At 42.1% G+C, this 21,241-nt stretch overlaps 1 protein-coding gene across 4 annotated transcripts in view; it reads left to right on the top strand.

Moving 5' to 3' along the window:
- STARD13 (StAR related lipid transfer domain containing 13) overlaps nt 1-21,241 on the top strand; it is a 473,464-nt gene that overhangs the window by 289,180 nt on the left and 163,043 nt on the right. Inside the window, exon 1 of one of the 4 annotated variants that reach the window (XM_073341712.1) lies at nt 13,402-13,837. The exons of the other annotated variants lie outside the window; for them this stretch is intronic. Within the exon in view, the coding sequence (XP_073197813.1) occupies nt 13,669-13,837 (169 nt within the window). The 5' untranslated portion in view covers nt 13,402-13,668. Of the gene's footprint in view, nt 1-13,401; nt 13,838-21,241 lie in introns of those variants that run through there. 4 annotated transcript variants of the gene reach the window in all.

The raw sequence follows: 21,241 nt of genomic DNA, 5'->3' as shown, positions 1-21,241 counted from the left end.
CTCAGCATTCTGATTTGATTTAAATAGAAATAAAAGGAATGCTGGAATCTAGGTTAGAAAAATAGTACACTAAGTAAAATTGAGTCTGGGGCATCCATTTTGTTTGATAGAAATATGTAAAATGTATAATTACAAAAAAGAGGGTCTAAGCTGTGTTTTTCATAAGCATCCTAAACAGCAAGGATAGCAGGGCAAGTGTTACTGACCTCAGCACAAAAAGTGTGCGTGTGCTAATAAAGTTTGCAGATGATATAAAGCTGGGAGGTATTGCCAATTCAGAGAAGGACCGGGATATCATACAGGAAGATCTGGATGACCTTGTAAACTGGAGTAATAGTAATAGGATGAAATTTAATAGTGAGAAGTGTAAGGACATGCATTTAGGGATTAATAAGAAGAATTTTAGTTATAAGCTGGGGACGCATCAATTAGAAATAACGGAGGAGGAGAAGGACCTTGGAGTATTGGTTGATCACAGGATGACTATGAGCTGCCAATGTGATATGGCCATGAAAAAAGCTAATGCGGTCTTGAGATGCATCAGGCAAGGTACTTCCAGTAAAGATAAGGAGGTGTTAGTACCAATATACAAGGCACTGGTGAGACCTCACCTGGAATACTGTGTGCAGTTCTGGTCTCCCATGTTTAAGAAGGATGAATTCAAACTGGAACAGGTACAGAGAAGGGCTACTAGGATGATCTGAGGAATGGAAAACTGGTCTTATGAAAGGAGACTCAAGGAGCTTGGCTTGTTTAACCTAACCAAAAGAAGGTTGAGGGGAGATATGATTGCTCTCTATAAATATATCAGAGGGATAAATACCAGATAGGGAGAGGAATTATTTAAGCTCCGTACCAATGTGGACACAAGAACAAATGGATATAAACTTGTCATCAGGAAGTTTAGACTTGAAATTAGACGAAGATTTCTAACCATCAGAGGAGTGAAGTTTTGGAATAGCCTTGGAATAGTTTTGGAATAACCCTTGCAGGGAAGGAGTGGGGGCAAAAGATCTATCTGGCTTTAAGATTAAACTCGATAAGTTTATGGAGGAGATGATATGATGGGATAACATGATTTTGGCAATTAGTTGATCTTTAAATATTCATGGTAAATAGGCCCAATGGCCTGTGATGGGATGTTAGATGGGGTGGGATCTGAGTTACTACAGAGAATTCTTTCCTTGGTATCTGGCTGGTGAATCTTATCCACATGCTCAGGGTTCAGCTGATCTCCATATTTGGGGTCGGGAAGGAATTTTCCTCCAGGGCAGATTGAAAGAGGCCCTGGAGGTTTTTTGCCTTCCTCTGTAGCATGAGGCATGGGTCACTTGCTGGAGGATTCTCTGCTCCTTGAAGTTTTTAAACCATGATTTGAGGACTTCAGTAGCTCAGACATAGGTGAGAGGTTTATTGCAGGAGTGGCTGGTGAGATTCTGTGGTCTGCATTTTGCAGGAGGTCAGACTAGATAATCATAATGGTCTCTTCTGACCTTTCTATCTATGAATCAAGCAGAAGAGTGTGCATTAATCCTGGTGTGGTAGTGTTGCACAGAAGGTACCAAACTGAGAGGGATTATAAAATGGCTGGAGTGAATTCTAGATGAGATACCGAAATCCACTGTTTTAAATCTCTGGATTCTAGGTCACCATAGTGCCTTGTATGAAGAGCTCTCGCCATAACACTCTTTGTGTTGCTTTCTCTTTAGCAAGCTTTGTGACGCTGAGGTTTGGAACAATTATCGCCCCTTTTATGGAAAGGATCAGTTGGTGCAGTTGTTAAGTTCCTTAAAACAGGGAGAGGTTTAGTGCTGGGCCGGATCAGGCAACATATGGGAGGAAATAGGACAGTCTCCTGAGACAGATTAACTTTTTGTCAAGGCATTTTATTGAAAGTTTGGAAAACACACAGGTCATTAATTGAGTCCAGATTTAGCTACTGCAAATAGTGCAAAGATGCAGCATGCCAGATGCTTTCCCTTACTTGTGTTTTTTTTACTACAGTTTCTGTTTATGGATGTTTTGATTACGTGACATCATTGCTTTAATATAATTCATTGTTTTATAATGGAACTCTTCTCTCTTGATTATTTTTTGCCATTAGCTGCATGTGTAAAATTTGTAAATCAACACAGTTTAACTACAAAAATAATCAGCACTAAGAACTGAGTGGGAAAATAGCTTGTAGATCAAACTCCCTTTAATTGTAAATGAGGAAAGTTTTGGGAAACAATGATCACCCTTAAAGCTAGCATATTTCATTATTCCTCCCAAGTCCTCTCAGCAACAGTGTTGGCATTTTTTTTCCTATCCAAATCATGCTAGTGTAATAAGAAAGCTGAAGACATTGAGCCCTGGAACAGCAGCCTGAAAAAGATGAATTGGCTTCCCAGCATGGGCCAGAAAACAGCAATGCCACCCACACCAACATTTCAGTGTCTTTTCTGAGGCTCTTGGGAAGGTATGATATGCATCCACCAGCCTGACTCCAAGCCCTTTCTGAGTCCTCTCTGTGCCTTCAGCCCAACACTTCCTCAGCCTTGGCTCCTCAAGTGAAGGTTGGGGCCAAGGTGGGAATTTGGCAGCAGAATCAGCTAAGGTAGTCACACTTCATGCAGAATAGTAGAGAGACATCAGAAAGGGAGCCTCCATGCTCCTCCAATTTGGGCTCCACTCAGTCCCAGGAAATGTAGGCATTCCCTGTTCTCTGTCCAGGCAGTCCTGAACTGGGCTACAGGAGCTAGAAAGTGTAGCTCAAATTGCAAGGAGAAATTTTTTTCCAACTGCCGCTTCTTCCAACGTACTCTGGGCGTCTTTCACATCAGTAACAAAGGACCGGATCCACAAAGGGACTTTGCAACGCTCAGTGTTATGATATCTAACTTTTAAGGGCATAGAGAATCACAAGAAGAACACTGTGATCTACAAAGCCTGAGCTGGGCACCTACGCTCCCTCCACAACAAATGAGTAGAGATAGATTCCTTAGAATGCGATTCACAAAATGCAACACCCTAGGCAGGGAGCCACTTAAGCTAGCCAATGGGAGATGCCAACGAGAGGAGGTGACCTAAGCCCTGCCCCCCTTACAGAGATAGGTGGCTTGCTGCAGCCTGGACTTAGGCACCTATCTTTGCTTGTGATCAACTAAGTGGGAGAAGATGGGTACTCTTCTTCCTAAATTGCATGTGCCGCCCAATCTGGTAGGCTTACTCAGAGGCTACCTAACTCCACACAAAACAGTCATGGTGGGGCAAGAGAAAGCCCTCCTTTATAACCTTTACCCAGTGATTGGGTTACTGACCCAGGCTACGGGAGACTCCTGGTTCAAGTCCCCCCTCTGCATGTTGAGATCTGCCACCTCTGAAGTGAGTGCTCCAATGACTAGGCTATGTAGTGATTGTCACTCTCCTAACAATGGTATTGGTCTACTACAAGATGAAAATGTGGAATTGTTTATATTAATGCAGAGAAGGTGGGAGTGTTCAATAAATATTTCTGTATGTAGTTGGGGAAAAACAGATGATGTGTCATATCACACAATATTCTTTTCATTTCACTAGTAATCTCAGGAGGACGTTAAAATCTCAGGAGGATGTTGCACATCTTTAAATCATCAGGTCCAGATAACTTGCATCCAAGAGTTTTAAATCAGTTGGCTGAGGAGCTCATTGGACATTAATGTTGATTTTCAATAAGGGAAAACTGGAGTCTGGAAGAAAGCTAATGTTGTGCCAATATTTTTAAAAGAGTAAACAGGATGACCCTGGGAATTCCTGGACCTTGATTCCAGGCAAGATAATGGAGTGGCTGATATGGGACTCAATAAAGAATTAATGGAAGGTAACATAATGCCAATCAATATGTCTTTACAGAAAATAGTTTCTGTCAAGCAAACGATATCTTTTTTTTTAATGAGATTATAAGTTTGGTTGCTAACAGTAATCGTGTTGATATTATAGACTAACTGTTTTGTGTGGAGTTAGGTGGTCTCTGAGCACGCTTACTGGATCAGGTCCACATGCAAGTTAGATGGAAGAATGCCTGTCATCCCCTGGTTTGTGGATCACTCTGGGATTTAGGCAGGAGATAGGTGCCCAGGAACCTAGAGGGAGGCAGATGTGCATATGCCCAGAGGCAGTAAACTAGGCACCTAGGGAACTTTTACTGCACAAACTTAGGCATTGAGTGAATTTAGGTGACTATAGGGATAGGCAGCAGCTGAACAGGAGTCTTGCGGCTCTCAGTGGGGCCTAAAAACTGGATTTAGGCACCTAAATCTGGGCAGAACCAGATTAATATTTTGTGTGCTGCAGCACCTGGATCGTGGCCCTGCCCTCCGCTCCATCTGTGCTCCACCCTGAGGCCCCACCCCTGCTCAGCCTCTTCCCCCGAGACCATTCCCGCCATTCACACGGTGGGAGAGGGTGGAGAGGAGTGAGCGGCAGATAGGGCCTTGGGGCAGAGTGCAGGCAGGGCCTCAGGGGGAAGAGGCCGAGCAGGGGTGGGGCCTCGGGGCAGAGTATGGGTGGAGTGGGGGGCGGGGACCTTCTGAGTGTGGGCTTGGTGCCACAGCACCATTGGCGCCATTGTAAACCCAGTACTGAATCTGGGGCTTAGGTGCGTAAGTACCTTTGTGCGTGTGGGCCAGAGTTCCTACAGGCCAAATGTGCCCTCAGCAACACCTCTGCCACCTACTGGCTCCAGATTATGCTTCTAGTGACACCTGTTAGATGTAAGTGGGTTGGCACAGGTGTTCATGAGGGTGTGGTTCAAAACGAGTGGGGTTGCATAGTTGTAAGTGGAGGTATAATTTAACTTGCAGATGAAGCTGTATGGCTGACAGGTGCGGGGGGTGGGGAAGGAGCATCTTTTACTGGCAGACTGAGCCCATTTGGTATAGAGGTCAGTGAGACACAATGAATACAAAACCCTATGGTACCATATTTACAAAGTCATTGTCAGGGTAGACCCATACTTTAATATCCGGGATTGTATCCATTTATTTCATTCCGTCTTAGTGCTGTTTAAGGACCCTATTCAACTAAGCATTTAAGCATATGTTTAACTCCCATTGACTCCAACAGGACTTAAACACATGCTTAAAGGTAAGCTTCCCAATACCACCCGCACAACATGTTTAAACCTTGCACAAATAATGTATTTGATTATTTTGCTTCTTTTTCCATTTGCAAAATGTTTATTCATTCAGAATTATTTGCTCTTCTTTTTCCTCAGCAAGTAATTCTTGGTCTGTAGATTGTTTGTGAATTCCATGTTTCAGAGTAGCAGCCTTGTCAGTCCGTATCTGCAAAAAGAAAAGGAGTACTTGTGGCACCTTAGAGACTAACAAATTTATTTGAGCATAAGCTTTCGTGAGCTACAGCTCACTTAATCGGATGCATGCAGTAGAAAATACAGTGGGGAGATTTTATATACACAGAGTACATGAAACAATGGGTGTTACCATACACACTGTAACGAGAGTGATCAGGTAAGGTGAGCTATTACCGGCAAGGGGGTGGGGGGGAATCAACCTTTTGTAGCGATAATCAAGGTGGGCCGTTTCCAGCAGTTGACAAAAACGTGTGAGAAACAGTAGAGGGGAGGGGGGGAAATAAACATGGGGAAATAGTTTTACTTTGTTTAATGACATATCCACTCCCAGTCTTTATTCAAGCCTAATGTAACGGTGTCCAGTTTGTAAATTAATTCCAATTCAGCAGTCTCTCGTTGGAGTCTGTTTTTGAAGTTTTTTGTTGAAGAATTGCCACTTTTAGGTCTGTAATCGAGTGACCAAAGAGATTGAAGTGTTCTCCGACTGGTTTTTGAATGTTGTTATTCTTGACGTCTGATTTGTGTCCATTTATTCTTTTATGTAGAGACTGTCCAGTTTGGCCAATGTACATGGCAGAGGGGCATTGCTGGCACACGATGGCATATATCGTATTGGTTGATGTGCAGGTGAACGAGCCTCTGATAGTGTGGCTGATGATGTGATTTGGTCCTATGATGGTGTCCCTTGAATAGATATGTGGACAAAGTTGGCAACGGGCTTTGTTGCAAGGATAGGGTCCTGGGTTAGTGTTTTTGTTGTGTCGTGTGTGGCTGCTGGTGAGTATTTGCTTCAGGTTGGAGGGCTGTCTGTAAGCAAGGACTGGCCTGTCTCCCAAGATCTGTGAGAGTGATGTGTCATCCTTCAGGATAGGTTGTAGATCCTTGATGATGCGTTGGAGAGGTTTTAGTTGGGGGCTGAAGATGATGGCTAGTGGCGTTCTGTTATTTTCTTTGTTGGGCCTGTCCTGTAGTAGGTAACTTCTGGGTACTCTTCTGGCTCTGTCAATCTGTTTCTTCTCTTCAGCAGGTGGGTATTGTAGTTGAATTCCATAGAATTCACAATTCACTCTCTATTTGTAGTCACCTAAGTCACCTGGTATTGTTTTGGTTTTCTGGTTGGATTACTTAGGCAACAAACATAAGAGCAATACAGACTTTGTACTAAATATTGTAGTGTAAATTTCAAGATTCACAGTTCACACTGTTGGTTAGTTGTTAGTCTATCTGAAGTTTGCTTTCTGCCAGTATTGGAGCTAACAGCTCATTTTTCACAAGCATTTACTACTAAAGCTGAGCACTTGAATGTTTGTGGAAAATGAATTTGCAAGAGTTGCAAAAACTTGTATTGGGATTTGCTTGTAAATCAAAACAAATATTAATGAATAGCTTTTGTACTATTCGTCACTTCTACTAAACCTCGCCCTGGAATAATCAAGTCTAGGAGACAGAGGTTATCTCTGTCTTCATGTTGTTAAATCCTGGACCTCTCTGATATTGTTAACGAGGGTGCCAATTAGGGACAAAGTGATGATGGGATTTATGATGTGAATCCTCATTCACTTCCAAGTGGGGCCTCCTTTGAGCCAGGGTGGCAGCGGAAAGGGCTGTATCCCATTTATAATCTATTGGAACTCTCTAATCCCTAAAATCACTAATGTTATTTTAAAAGGCTATTTCCATATCGTTCACGGGTTTCATGGCAAAAATTACTTCTCACCACATGATCTTTTGCTAGTAAGTGGCAGTAGGTTTATTTTAAAAACAGTATTATAGCAATATGAGCTTTAAAGGTTTTCAAACAAAATGTCCAGGGCTCCACGTATATCTACTTTGTCACATATCATTATCAGGGCCAGAGTGTTCAGCACTTAACAGGATCAGCCCAAAATGTCTAATTCAGTTGTTAGATTCTGATTCAGCAAAGCACTTAAACGCCTGTGTAACTTTACACTCTAGACTGCAGGGATTGCAGCTTCCAGCTCCCCTGGGAGTATGCAGGGACTAGCAAATCCACACCTCCATGCACCAGCCAGCAGACCTAACTGACGATGCTGGGGGTACTACAAGGACGTGTGGTTGTGAGACTGCATGGTTGGGAGTTGGCCAGTGTTCCCTCTGCATCCCCCCTTGCTATGGGCTATGGCTGTAAACCACAATGGGGCCCAGAGTGATTATCTTTATGCTTTTATGGCCTAGCAATATACTCATTTCTAGGTTTTGACATGTATGGGCTGGTAAGCTTGGTGCTTTTCATATCCCCTTATTGGTATAAGCTGAGTAACTTCTTTTGTTCTCTCGCGGGCCTTAGGGCATGTGACAGGGAGCCAATGAAATGAGTCAAATCAGGCAGTTGCAATTCTTCCCTCCCCCTGCCGCCTGCCTTCCCCCCCCCCCCCACCTGGTGAGCCTATAAACACATCACCCCGAGGCTGAGTCCTCATCTCATTTAAATTCCTTGCTTGCATTAGAGATCCTTTCTGTGGTGTGGCCAGGGCATTAATGTTCTTCTAATCAGGGCATATGTTTTATAGCAGTATTAGCTTTTAAACATGAGGTTCTTAGAATACAAATGGATAATCCTCTGATATTAGGACTGGAGGGGAGATGAGAAGTACTGTACGATTCAGAAGCCTCCTTGGTTGATTTGAGGTTACTTAATCGTGTCTATGAGCCTCATTTTCATGCAGAGAAAAGGCCTCGCATAGCAGTATTCATTTTACAAACTCACTATCAGACAGTTTACACCGCAGTTGCCTTGTCTCCAAAACACATCAATATTGTGCATTCCAGTTAGACCGCACTCTGGTGCAATGCTCTACTGAAGTGACTTCTTTACCTCTCAGCTGTGTTGAAATCCTTAATAAACTATTCCTCTCACCTCCTACCACCCCCAATAAAATTCAACTCACAGAAAAGCGGGAGGAACAGAACAGCCTTATGAAGAGGTTGGAAGCTGCAGTCTGGCAGAGTAAAAAGTTTCTGGCTGCTGCAGGGTTCCCACTGCTTTTTGCCATGTATAAACCAGCCTCCAGTCTGCATTAATCCTAGCTCAGCTCTCAAAGGAACTCTACTGTTCAAACAGTAAACATTAAGCAATGAATTGCTTCTGATTGTAAATGCAGTATTTACATGGTCAAGGTTTAAACAGGTAGCCACCTAGGTTATCAAAGTGGGAGCACTAGTCACAAACGCAGCTATGCTTTAGGGGTTCATTTATCTCCCACAAAAATGTGATCTGAATTTGAAAAAGGTTGCTGCTTGCTGGTGCTTCATAAACTAGGTTGTAGTTTTATTTTAAAAAAGAGATGCTTATAAGATGTGTACCAGGTACTAGATATGACCAAAATCTCTCAACTCAAATGTCCTACTACAAATAGAACTATACAAAAAGCAACAAACTAACAGAAAAAGTGTGCATGTCTTCAGTGACTTGAAAGTGGAGTTTTGGGGTTTCCAGCTTTTTATGATTTCATGTTAATAACATCTGTGCGGGTAATTTGACAAGGAAACAATGAGGTTCTCATGGTATTAGTGCTTTAAAATTAAGAGAAATCATAGTTACGATTTAATTTTAGATGTGACATAACATCTCAATGTAAGTAATAATTGAGGGGGAAAGACGTTGCAGCAGTAAGATCACATGGTTATTCATTTGTTGTACAAGAACCATAAATTCCATGCTAAAAAAACTTCTCCCACCTAGGGCACCATACTCCTCTCTCACACTGAAAAGACTGGGAATACTATAATTGTGCCTCACGTTAAGCACCAGCATTCTAAGGCCAGCCCAAGCTACAGGACAGGAACGGATTTATAATCTTACACTAACTGTATGCTCAGAAAGTCTGATTGTAAGTGGAGACTTCAATCAAATATAATTTAGAGTTTCTACAGTATATTGTGTGATGTGCTCTTCACTCCATTACAGAATCCTGTGCTGAACAAAGTGGAGGCAGATTTCCAGTGCTGGTGATGACTGCTCTTTAGTTATGCATTCACACATGCAAAGAACACCCATCTTTCAGTATGGGGCAAACCATAATGTGGCTTTGTCAGATTCATTAATGCTTAGATACTGTGATGATAAGCACATTAGAAACACCATGCTGTCCTTAAATAAATGTTTAAGCCAGCCTCCCGCATGATTTTCTAAAAAACTACAGCATTGCCAAACCCAAGTGTTCATCCTGGGCGATGTAGTCCAGCTGTGGCACTCATCACATAAGGAGAACTGAGACATGAGGCAACCGAATGACAATTCCCACAAGGCAGTGTCATGGCATTTCCAAATTGAAATATTTCAGGTTTTGGCTGAAATTTTTCAGTTTTGCATTTTCAGTTTTCCTATGAAAAAATCCCCATTGTATATATGGGAAAACTGAGACAAAGCGAGCTCAGCAACCCATCCTATGACCCAGTGGCAGAGCTGGGAACAGAACAGAGGTCAGGTCTGGTTCCCCAGCCCCTGGATCATGCTGCCTTCCAAAAATCTGTTTTATACCTGTGCAGAAGTTCTGTAGGTTACTATGCAACCTTTGTATAGTACAGCAGGAAGTTTTCAACTTGTGACCAAATGTCCAATCTCATTAAACTGTGTATTTAAGAATCAGTCTACAGAATTTCCTTTGGGGTGTTAATTAACGTTGAAATATAATTGTTAGTATGTAGTAGCTTTCACTTAGAGGATCTGTGGTTCAGGGTGCTCTTTGTACTTATTCAAAAATAAACACATGAGCTGATAGTTACATTAAATGGCACACAGTTAGAACAAGCTTTGCTCTTCTAGTGCTCATAAATGGAAATATGGCAGCTCTAAACAGAACACTGGAGGGGCAACTAACTCTGATTTCTTTTTCTTCTTTAATTGGACCACTGTGTAAGGACTGGATTGTAACCATACAATGTAGTCTGAGTAGGGTTGCCAGACATCTGTTTTTTTTACCAGAACACCCAGTCAAAAAGGGACCCTGGCAGCTCTGGTCAGCACCACCGACCAGGCTGTTAAAAGTCCGGTCGGTGGCGCAGTGGGGGCTAAGGCAGGCTCCCTGCCTGCCCTAGCTCTGGGCAGCTCCTGGAAGTAGCTGCCAGGTCCTTGTGCCCCTAGGTGCATGGGTGGCCAGGGAGGCTCTAGGCTGCCCCCACCCCAAGTGCCAGTTCCGCAGCTCCCATTGGCCTGGAACTGCAACCAATGGGAGCTGCGGGGGCAGAGCCTGTGGGTACAAGGGCAGTGCATGGACACCCATGTGCCTAGGTGCTGCAGGGACCTGGCTGCTGCTTTCTAGGAGCCATGGTACGCACTGCCAGGACCCTACACCCCGCATCCGACCTCCCTTGCCCTGATCCTGAGCCCCCTTCAACACCTGAGACCCCTCATCCCTGGCCCCACCCCAGAGCCCACACCCCCGGCCCAGAGCCCTTTTCCACACCCTGAACCCCTCACTTTTGGCCCCACCTAGAGCCTGCACCCCCAGTCCAGAGCCCATACCCTCCCACACCCAACCCCCAGCCCCAGCGAGTGAGGGTGGGGGAGAATGAGTGATGGAGGGAGCGGGGCCTTGGAGAAGAGGCAGGGGCTCTGGGAAGGGAACGGGGCAGAGGTGTTTGGTTTTGTGCTATTAAAAAGTTGGCAACCCTAGGTGGGAAGTGGCAGCTGCTCTCCCTACCATCCGAGTTCTAGTGCTGTGGGTAGCCTACAGGGAAGGACGAGGCTTGTTATATCTCCTTACTCCCCTGTGTAGGTGTGCAGCTGGGCTCATCATCACAGAGTCCTAAGTGAGGTTGTTTCCTAGTTGTTACACACTGACATAGGGCCGAACTGTTGCGGGGGTTTTTTATGGTTTAAATTTTTTGTTAAACTGTTTTTTTGTCCTTGGAAAATTAATGAGAAATGAGCTATAATCACACTGATGGAAAAAGTTTCTTGACATTTTAATGAAAACTGAAAATCCCTATGGGATTTGAACTGCATGTTTTGAAATATAATATATAGCGATTTTATCCAGTAGGCTTCATAAGGCTCTGTGATTAGCATCTGTGAAGTTGCATAAGTAATCTGTGGCTAAAAGAAAACTCATATTTTTTTTAATAAATGTAACATAAACATACTGAGAATAAAAAGGGAAAACAAATACAGACTAGACTATAGAGCAGGGATGGACTAATCAAACAATAACTCTTCCAACTAGCAGTGATATCACTTTGGGTAAATAGCATGAATATTGCTGACATTCAGGAGTATTCAGAACACATATTATCCAGGGTTTCTGGGATCATAACTCTACCTAGCTAGGGAAACTGGCTGAGTTAAAGGAGAGCTAAGCATTGCTGTCTCACCCAGCTGCAGCTGAGCCCTTCTTGCTCTTCTGAACTCCACACGACAAGGAAAAGTGGTTCCCCTTCTCTGGATGTGAAAGAGTAAAATATACCCAGGCCTATTCCCCAGTGTTATTTTTTTTTCTAATTGAATGTCAAGTCTTTTCTGTGACTCTCCAAAGGTTCCTCGGTCCTTCATGAAAACAGAGAAGGAATGCAGCAAATATTGGACTGTACAGACCGCTCCAGGTATTGGTTATGGTCTTGGGGTCTTTCACTTCTAAGACACTGGTTTGAATGTCCGTAGTGTTCCCAGCACCAGGCAATCCAAGGACCCAGCTGCTCAAACTCCTATCCCTGCATGGTAACCCTAAGTCAACCATTAATAAAATACAAAATATCAATAAATTATAACATGCCAAAAACTCTCCTAGAATCTATTGTACAGGATGAGAATTAGTGAATAATTTGCGGTGACATTCATTCAGTGGCAACACATGCTACCTCTTCCCCAAAAATCTCAGTAATTATTATGGGGGAGTAGCTATATAGGGGTTGAGGCGATAGAATCCACAGTTGCTGGAATGAGAGCTAACCTCCTTGTGCCCCTCATACTTGGAGGGTCTTAACCACTAGGAATATGTAAGTGCAGATACAGCCTCCATAGTGGCCTATTTAAAACTGGTACAGAATCAACTGTGTGATGTGCAGGTAATCCAGAGCCCACCTGCATGCCTGACATCAGAGATGCCTTCACTTCATGCTGTGTAAATATAATAGTTCTACAGCATCTGGGGCTTTCCACAGCCCTCCTGCTGTTAGGTGAATTGCAAATAAACAAATTTAGAGGGATGGACAAAATGAGCTGTTTATAGGCCTTTTCCTTTCTAATTTCTGTGATTCAATGAAATTGCTTTCCAATTCTGTGAAGCTGCTCCCTATGCATTAGCAGTGCACATGCTGGAAACTGTCATGATCACAAAAATTCATGTTAATGATTCTCCTCCTTTAGACATGAGCTATCCCTTATGGTAGGTAGTGAACCAAATCATTGATATTTACAGACATTATAAAAAATTAACTGACACACAGGCTAACCCATTCCATACACCACATGGCATATCATTTTTTGAATTACTCAGACTTGTTATCCAGATGCTAACAACAAATGGCAGCAGTCTGCTTCCATGTGATTAAACACAGAGGGAATGTGATGCTTTGCAAAAGCAAATGGCTGGTTTTTAAGAATATCTAAAAAACAATGTGCCCATGTGTGTATCAAACAAAAAAATACTTGTTTGGGGAACCAATAGGATGAAACATTTTTCCTCATTTGGTAGCTACTTCTCAGTAACATTAATTTTAGGGATTATTTCATTTCTGTTAACTTCTGCTATGTGAATGCTGCTAAATGATGTTTTCATTGGAAGGATTTCATTTGCTCTGGTGCTGGTTGTACTAGGTGGTTGTTTGGATTAGACAGCCCATCCTTAAACTTCTTTTTTTTAGGGAAACTGTGTGGTATGATGTTAAGAAAATTAGCATGTGCATCTTCTGAAGAAATGAGTAGGCAGCTTTGTGGCAGAGAGTGGAGGAGGATGCAGTTTTCCACAGCTTTGCATGCTAAGGAATTTTGCAGCTAAAATAGGTATTCCTAGATGGTGTGTTTTGTTTTTTCAAACTCTCCTATCACAGCTCTTCAATGCTTAGTCAGCTCAGAAGCATGCCATTTGTATTTGCCTTCAGCTTGTGTGGGATTGGAAATGCCTGAACAGACTTCACTTTCCTCTGTAAGGCAGACTTTGTACTTCCACAGTCTTTACTTTGGCTGATTGGCCCTTTTAGATCATGTGAGGGGAGCTGGAATCCACAGTTATAGCTTTTGCCACTCCTTTTTCTTTTTAAAGCACTTGCTCTTTCCAGCTTCCTTGGGCTTATTGCCTCTCTTTTTTTCATTTCACTAATTAGAATCTGGAATAACCATACAGGGGACCAAAGCAGTGATTTTTAAAGGGGCAGAGATGTTTAGGCAGGTGTCCAGAACTTCAGGCTCAGGCTGTTACTATTTGAATTCCATGTCACCTGAGGGCCAAGAGATGTACTTACGATTTGATCAGACTACGAGACGCTCTCCATACAGGATGAGTAGGATTCTTGCACGCCGTCAGCTACTAACTAAAATTCAGCAAGGTGAGTTACTGAATCTAACTGGCTTCTAACTGTTAATATAATGTCCGCAGGTCAGCTTCTGCATCCTAAAACTTTAGTTAATATTTGAAACTTCAGTGTTTACCTTTCTGTACTCTGAACTGAGTCTAACAGACTCAATTTAAACTAGTCAGTGACAGCATTCTACTGCTAGGTAATTTTTTTTTATATTCACAGACCAGGAACATAAAGATTCACAGCAGTGTGTGATCAGTGACTTAACTATATTGCCTTTTAATCATAAACTACTATGTAACTTAAATGTGGGCAAGGGACTGAAATTCCTCTTGTCTAATTGCTTGAATGTCATGACACCAGGCTGTGTATAATTCTACTACATGTAAAACCTATACATGTAAAACATATTATGTATTGTACAAATGATCAATTTTACAAAACTGCTTAAGACTGCAAGAGGGTTAGAAAAGGGCTGCTCTGATGAGACTCTTCAGAAAAACTCATGTGTGATTGTCAAAGAATTATAGAACTTCTGTCACATGTATTTGAAGATAATTGCTGGCTTGTCTTTTTGTCACTGTTTATATCTATATCTATCTATCTATCTATCTATATCTATTTATCCAGCAGCCACTACACTTTCCTTAGAATGTACAGTGTTAGGGCTAAATATATACATAGCCTCAAAACAAAGCCTTTGGCCTGTGTGCATTTTAAAAGAAATCATCTTCCAAAGCTCCCTAGAACAAATGAGAAAAACATGACTTAAAAGCCACCTGGGTTAATTTTTCTAGGTTAAACTGAAGCTTTTCATTATATAAAAATACATTATATATATATATATAATATTATATTATATATATATTTAAATAAATATATAATATATTAATATAAATATAACTGAAGCTTTTCATTTTCCAAATCAGATATAGACCTACAGTCATATAGAAAGAGAATGCTATGTATTTTTCACCTGGGTGAAAAAATCTGGAAGATGCATAAAAAAATGTTAATTCCTGTCTAGTTCCTGCTAGCTTACACCCAAGGTATTGCATTCCCTTAACTAAAAACAGACAGAGTATTGTTAGCTACCCTATATTACTCTAACATTACTTACTCTCAATCCCCAGAATATAATGTAGAAGTTAATGTGAGTCTCTGCATATGAGCAGTTAAAACGGAGTGGCCAATTTAATTTGTCGCTTTCAAATGTTTTCTGTGTCAGTGGCTGTGGAGCTCTGGAAAAAGGTCAAGGATGCAATTATGAAAACCTTATTGTATTTATGAAGGAACAATACATATTTCATTGCCCAGCATTTGATGAAAGAGATTGTTTCTGTGGCAATTAGGAAAACTCAGTTGTTTGCAACAGAGTTTCAGGACCTGGTGATGTTTGAAGGATATTGGCTCTAACTGAAGCTCTGATATCAGGAAGGATATTATGTCATTCCATATACCCTCAGTCTTAATTGAATGCAAAGAAAAGACAATTTTTCTCCCTTTGGGTTTATTTGAGAATACATGTGGCACAGTATTAGACCCAGCTTAATTTTCAGGAAGGGGCTACAGCATAGGTGCTGGTATTAGGGGAGCTGGGGATCCTCCCGCACCCCTGACTTGAAGTGGTTTGCATCATATACAAGGTTTACAGTTTGGTTCAGTTGCTCTCAGCACCCCCGCTATACAAATTGTTCCAGCACCTCTGAGCTACAGACAAAATTATTTAACAAGACACCCTTATCTGTCTTTCTGACTGTATGACTTTCCTCCTCTAAACCTATATATGTGCCTAGAGTGTGTGCCGAGATAGCAATGTGTGCGTAATGAATACATATAATAATGGTCTACGTTTTCAAAAGTAACACGTGATTTTGGGTGCCTTCGTTTTTGGGTAGCCAACACGGGACACTTAACTAGGGACCTGATTTGTAGGAAGTGCTGAGCACCCACCCTCTGAAATGAGGTCCCTTTTAAAGAGTCTCCAGTTGGCCACCCAAAAATGGAGGCACCCCAAATCACTCCTCACTTTTGAAAATTTAGGCCATACATATCTATCTAGATAGATTTCAGAGTGGTAGCCATGTTAGTCTGTATCAGCAGAAACAACAAGGAGTACTTGTGGCACCTTAGAGACTAACAAATTGATTTGAGCAAAGCTTTCATGGTCTAAAGCCCACTTCATCAGATGCATGCAGTGGAAAATACAGTAGGAAGATATATACAGGTGAGTCACATCATACGCGCATTTAACTTACGCGAATTCAACTACACGCGCTCGGGAAAAAAAAAGAACAAGATACCTATAAATAGTGCAGGCAATTCCACCCACCGTTCCACTCAATGAGCGTATGCCTCAGAGTGAGCGTGAGATGGGAGACATGAATCTGCTGTGCCTCTCATAGTGTGAGCATCTTGCCACGCTGAGTGTGATTCTAGTGTTTAAAGATACGCATTTTTTGTACAACATGGACCTTAAATGCAAGCCAACTACTTCATCTGGTGCTCAACCAAAGAAACAACTATCTGTTCCAATGCTGGAGGAAAAACTGGCTGTGTTGGATTTATTGAGAGACGGAATGTCGGTCTCCAGTGTGGCGTGTAAATATGGCTGCAACGAATCTAGCTGCTGTGCCATCAAGATTTGAAAGAGAGAAAATTTGTCAAGCCATGGCATCAAGTGCTCCAATAACTGCTAAGGTGATGAGCCAGGTGTGTGATAAGACTTTAGTGAAGACTGAAAAGGCATTGAACTTATGGCTGGGAGACATGAACCATAAATGTGTGCCTATCGATGGCAACACATTGCGAGAAAAGGCTCTTAGCCTCTATGCACTGTTCAAACCTCCTGCCGAAGAGGGACAGCCTTCTGATAAGAAGGAATTCAAAGCCAGCCAAGGTTGGCTTAACAGTTTTAGGAACTGCTTCAACCTCAAAAACGTGCAGACTATATTGGTGAAGCTGCATCTGGCAATGAAGAATGATTTAATTTCTGAATACAATCCCTCTATGGAACGAAGCCTCAAAATCATAGGTAGTATTACGGACGATTTGAGACCGTATCAAGAAATGTTTGAGCAGCTCAAGAGACAACAGCAACAGTTGCAGATCACCATGTTTTTCAAGGAAAAGGAACCAGCAGCAGATGAACCTATGCAATCAACTTCTGGAGCTGAACCAGAGCCAACCACTTCGTCTACGACTCGCTCTCCGTCACCCAGGCTCTCTGTCACCTCCGTCTCCTGGATCGATGACCCCGTAATTACCCTCCTGTAATTACCCCTGTAATTAAAAATACAGTACTGTAAAATTATATTTTCCATATGTACTCTTTATTATATACTTACATTACTGTATACATTTATACATATTACTGTACAGGGTTGTATACACAAAACCATGTACAGTATACTGTACTTTATGGGCGATTTAAGGGATTTTCAAGGGTAGTTTTGACTATTCGCAATTTTAGCCTTACGCGCTGACTTTAGAACCTAACCCCTACGTAAGATGCAACTCCACTGTATATATACAGATAACATGAAAAAATGGGGGTTGCCATGCCAACTCTTAACGAGACCAATCGATTAAAGTGGGCTATTATCAGCAGGAGAAAAAAAACCTTTTGTAGTGATAATCAGGATGGCCCATTCCAAACAGTTGACAAGAAGGTGTGAGTAACAATAGGGGGAAAATTAGCATGGGGAAATGGTTTTTAGTTAGTGTAATGACTCATCCACTCCCAGTCTTTATTCAAGCCTAATTTAATGGTGTCCAGTTTGCAGATTAATTCCAGTTCTGCCGTTTCTCGTTGGAATCTGTTTTTGAAGGGTTTTTTTTGTTGAATAATTGCGACTTTTAGGTCTGTAATTGAGTGTCCAGGGAGGTTGAAGTGTTCTCCAACTGGTTTTTCAATGTTAAAATTCTTGACGTCTGACTAGTGTCCATTTATTCTTTTGCATAGAGACTGTCCGGTTTGGCCAATGTACATGGCAGAGGGGCATTGCTGGCACATGATGGCATATATCACATTGGTAGATGTTTAGGTGAATGAGCCTCTGATTGTGTGGCTGATGATGTGATTAGGTCCTATGATGGTGTCCCTTGAATAGATATGTGGACAGAGTTGGCAACGGGCTTTGTTGCAAGGATAGGTTCCTGGGTTAGTGTTTTTGTTATGTGGTGTGTGGTTGCTGGTGAGTATTTGCTTCAGGTTGGGGGGCTGTCTGTAAGCGAGGACTGGCCTACTTCCCAAGATCTGTGAAAGTGAGGGATCTTTCTTCAGGATAGGTTATAGATCTTTGATGATGCGCTGGAGAGGTTTTAGTTGGGGGCTGAAGGTGACGGCTAGTGGCATTCTGTTACTTTTTTTTTTGGGCCTGTCCTGTAGTAGGTGACTTCTGGGTACTCTTCTGGCTCTGTCAATCTGTTTCTTCACTTCAGCAGGTGGGTACTGTAGTTGTAAGAATGCTTGATAGAGATCTTATAGGTGTTTGTCTCTGTCTGAGGTATTGGAGCAAATGTGGTTGTATCTTAGAGCTTGGCTGTAGACAATGGATCGTGTGGTGTGGTTTGGATGGAAGCTGGAGGCATGTAGGTTAGTATAGCTGTCAGAAGGTTTCTGGTATAAGGTGGTGTTTGTGACCATCACTAATTAGCACTGTAGTGTGCAGGAAGTGGATCTCTTGTGTGGACTGGTACAGGCTGAGGTTGATGGTGGGATGGAAATTGTTGAAATCATGGAATTCCTCAAGGGCTTCTTTTCCATGGGTGCAGATGATGAAGATGTCATCAATGTAGCACAAGTAGAGTAAGGGCATTAGGGGACGAGAGCTGAGGAAGCCATAAAAATGTTGGCATACTGTGGGGCCATGCAGGTACCCATAGCAGTGCTGCTGACTTGAAGGTATACATTGTCCCCAAACGTGAAATAGTTGTGCGTGAGGACAAAGTCACACAAAGTTCAGTCACCAGGTTTGCCGTGACATTATCGGGGATACTGGTACTGGCTTGTAGTCCATCTTTGTGTGGAATGTTGGTGTAGAGGGTTTCTACATCCATAGTGGCCAGGATGGTGTTTTCTGGAAGATCACCACTGGATTGTAGTTTCCTCAGGAAGTCAGTGGTGTCTCGAAGATAGCTAGGAGTGCTGGTAGCATAGGGCCTGAGGAGAGAGCCTACATAGCCTGACAATCCTGCTGTCAGGGTGCCAATGCGTGAGATAATGGGGAGTCCAGGATTTCCAGGTTTATGGATCTTGGGTAGCAGATAGAATACCCCTGGTCGAGGTTCTAGGGGTGTGTCTGTGCAGATTTGTTCTTGTGCTTCTTTCAGGGAGTTTCTTGAGCAGATGGTATAGTTTCTTTTGATAACCCTCAGTGGGATCAGAGGGTAATGGCCTGTAGAATGTGGTGTTAGAGAGCTGCCTAGCAGCCTCTCATTCATATTCCAACCTATTCATGATGAGGACAGCACCTCCTTTGTCAGCCTTTTTGATTATGATGTCAGAGTTGTTCCTGAGGCTGTGGATGGCATTGTGTTCTGCACAAAGATAGAGAGGCAGCATATCCAGTTGTTTAAATCATGGGTTGAGACTTGAATTCTAATCCTGTATCTACAATTTACTCACTGGGTGGCACTGGACAATTCATTAACCACTCTGCCTCATTTTTGCCGTCTATAAAATGGGGATAACATTTAACTACTTATCTTCACAGCGAGCTTTGAGAATTCATTTTTGTACCATGTTTTGATGTTAAATGTTACAATTAATTGCTAATTTATACATATATTTTTAGAGAGTCAGATCTACATATTGGATTACTAGGAATTTATTACTTCTCACCTCCAATCTTTTATGTATAGGATTCAGGGTATATATTCTTTTGGTTGGATAAGTAATTAGCAATAATGAATTTATATGCACATGTAGAGATGAGAATAGGCTGGTATGTGTACGCCAGGCTATATGCATGCAAATACCTATCCTCATAGTCCCTAAAAATCATTTTGACTCTATGGTTTCAATTATTAGGAGCATATTTACATGTCTGGAGGTATCTTGAGACGTATGCTTCTATTGGCCAGACATGTCGCTATAGCTGGCCTGCAGTTTGGATAGTCAGCTTGGCTATTCACCCTGTAGAGAATCCAAGAAACCTAGAAGAGTGAGAGGTTAACCACTTATGTTCTTACCGCAAGTGCCTTCTCTTCAGTTCAGTTCCTCCTACAAACTCACTTCTTCTGCAGTGCCCTCAAGAAGTGAGCCAATCATATCAGTACAAATCATTTTATTAATAATGTGAACAAAAACAAGTCTAGCTATTACACTTCTCACTCTTCTAGGTTTCCTGTCTACATTCTATGTGTCACACGGGTAGCCATGTTAGTCTGTATCCACAAAAACAACAAGAAGTCCGGTGGCACCTTAAAGACTAACAGATTTATTTGGGCCTAAGCTTTCATGGGTAAAAAATCCACTTCTTCAGATGCATGGAGTGAAAATTACAGATACAGGCATAAATATATATATTTGCACATGAAGAGAAGGCAGTTACCTCACAAGTGGAGAACCAGTGTTGAAGGCCAATTTAGTCAGGGTGGATGTAGTCCACTCCCAACTGATGAGGAGGTGTCAATACCAAGAGAGGAAAAATTGCTTTTGTAGTGAGCCAGCCACTCCCAGTCCCTATTCAAGCCCAAATTGATGGTGTTAAATTTGCAAATGAATTGTAGCTCAGCGGTTTCTCTTTGAAGTCTGTTTTGTGAAGCTTTTTTTGTTGAAGTACAGCTACTTTTAAAATCTGTTATTGAGTGTCCAGGGAGACTGAAGTGTTCTCCTACTGGCTTTTGTATGTTACCATTCATGATGTCTGATTTGTGTCAATTTATCCTTTTACATAGAGACTGTCTGGTTTGGCCAATGTATATGGCAGAGGGGCATTGCTGGCACACGATGGCATATATCACTTTGGTAGATGTGCAAGTGAATGAGCCTCTGATGGTGTGGCTCGGTCCTTTTCTAGTGACACCATCATAGGACCCAACTAGCCATACTTCAACCAAAAAACCTGAGGATGAGATTCACTGCTGTGTGGAGGTCCTGCGCAAGGACTGTGCCCCATTTAAGTCCTATTTTGAGGTCTTTTGCTGTAGGATTTTACCCGATTGATGATGATTAAATAATGAAGTTCCACAAGACAGTTTAACAAGAGAGTATCTGAAAGCAGATCAGGAGATGATGATGCAAAATGGAAGTCATAGGTTGCTTACTGTGGCCCCCGGTTCAGCAAAGCACTTAAACACATGCTTTACTGCCATTGATTTCAGACTTTTTGCTCATGTGCTTTGCTGAATAAAGATGGACTTAAACATGGGTGTAAGTAGTATGCTGCACTGGGGCCTGTTTGAGAATATACCCTCTACTTCTTG

This window comes from Lepidochelys kempii, chromosome 1 (assembly GCF_965140265.1).
Source record: "Lepidochelys kempii isolate rLepKem1 chromosome 1, rLepKem1.hap2, whole genome shotgun sequence".
In the NCBI taxonomy this organism is placed as follows: Eukaryota; Metazoa; Chordata; order Testudines; family Cheloniidae; genus Lepidochelys; species Lepidochelys kempii.
Note: the sequence above shows the minus strand (reverse complement) of the source record. Positions and strands in the feature narration are given on the sequence as shown.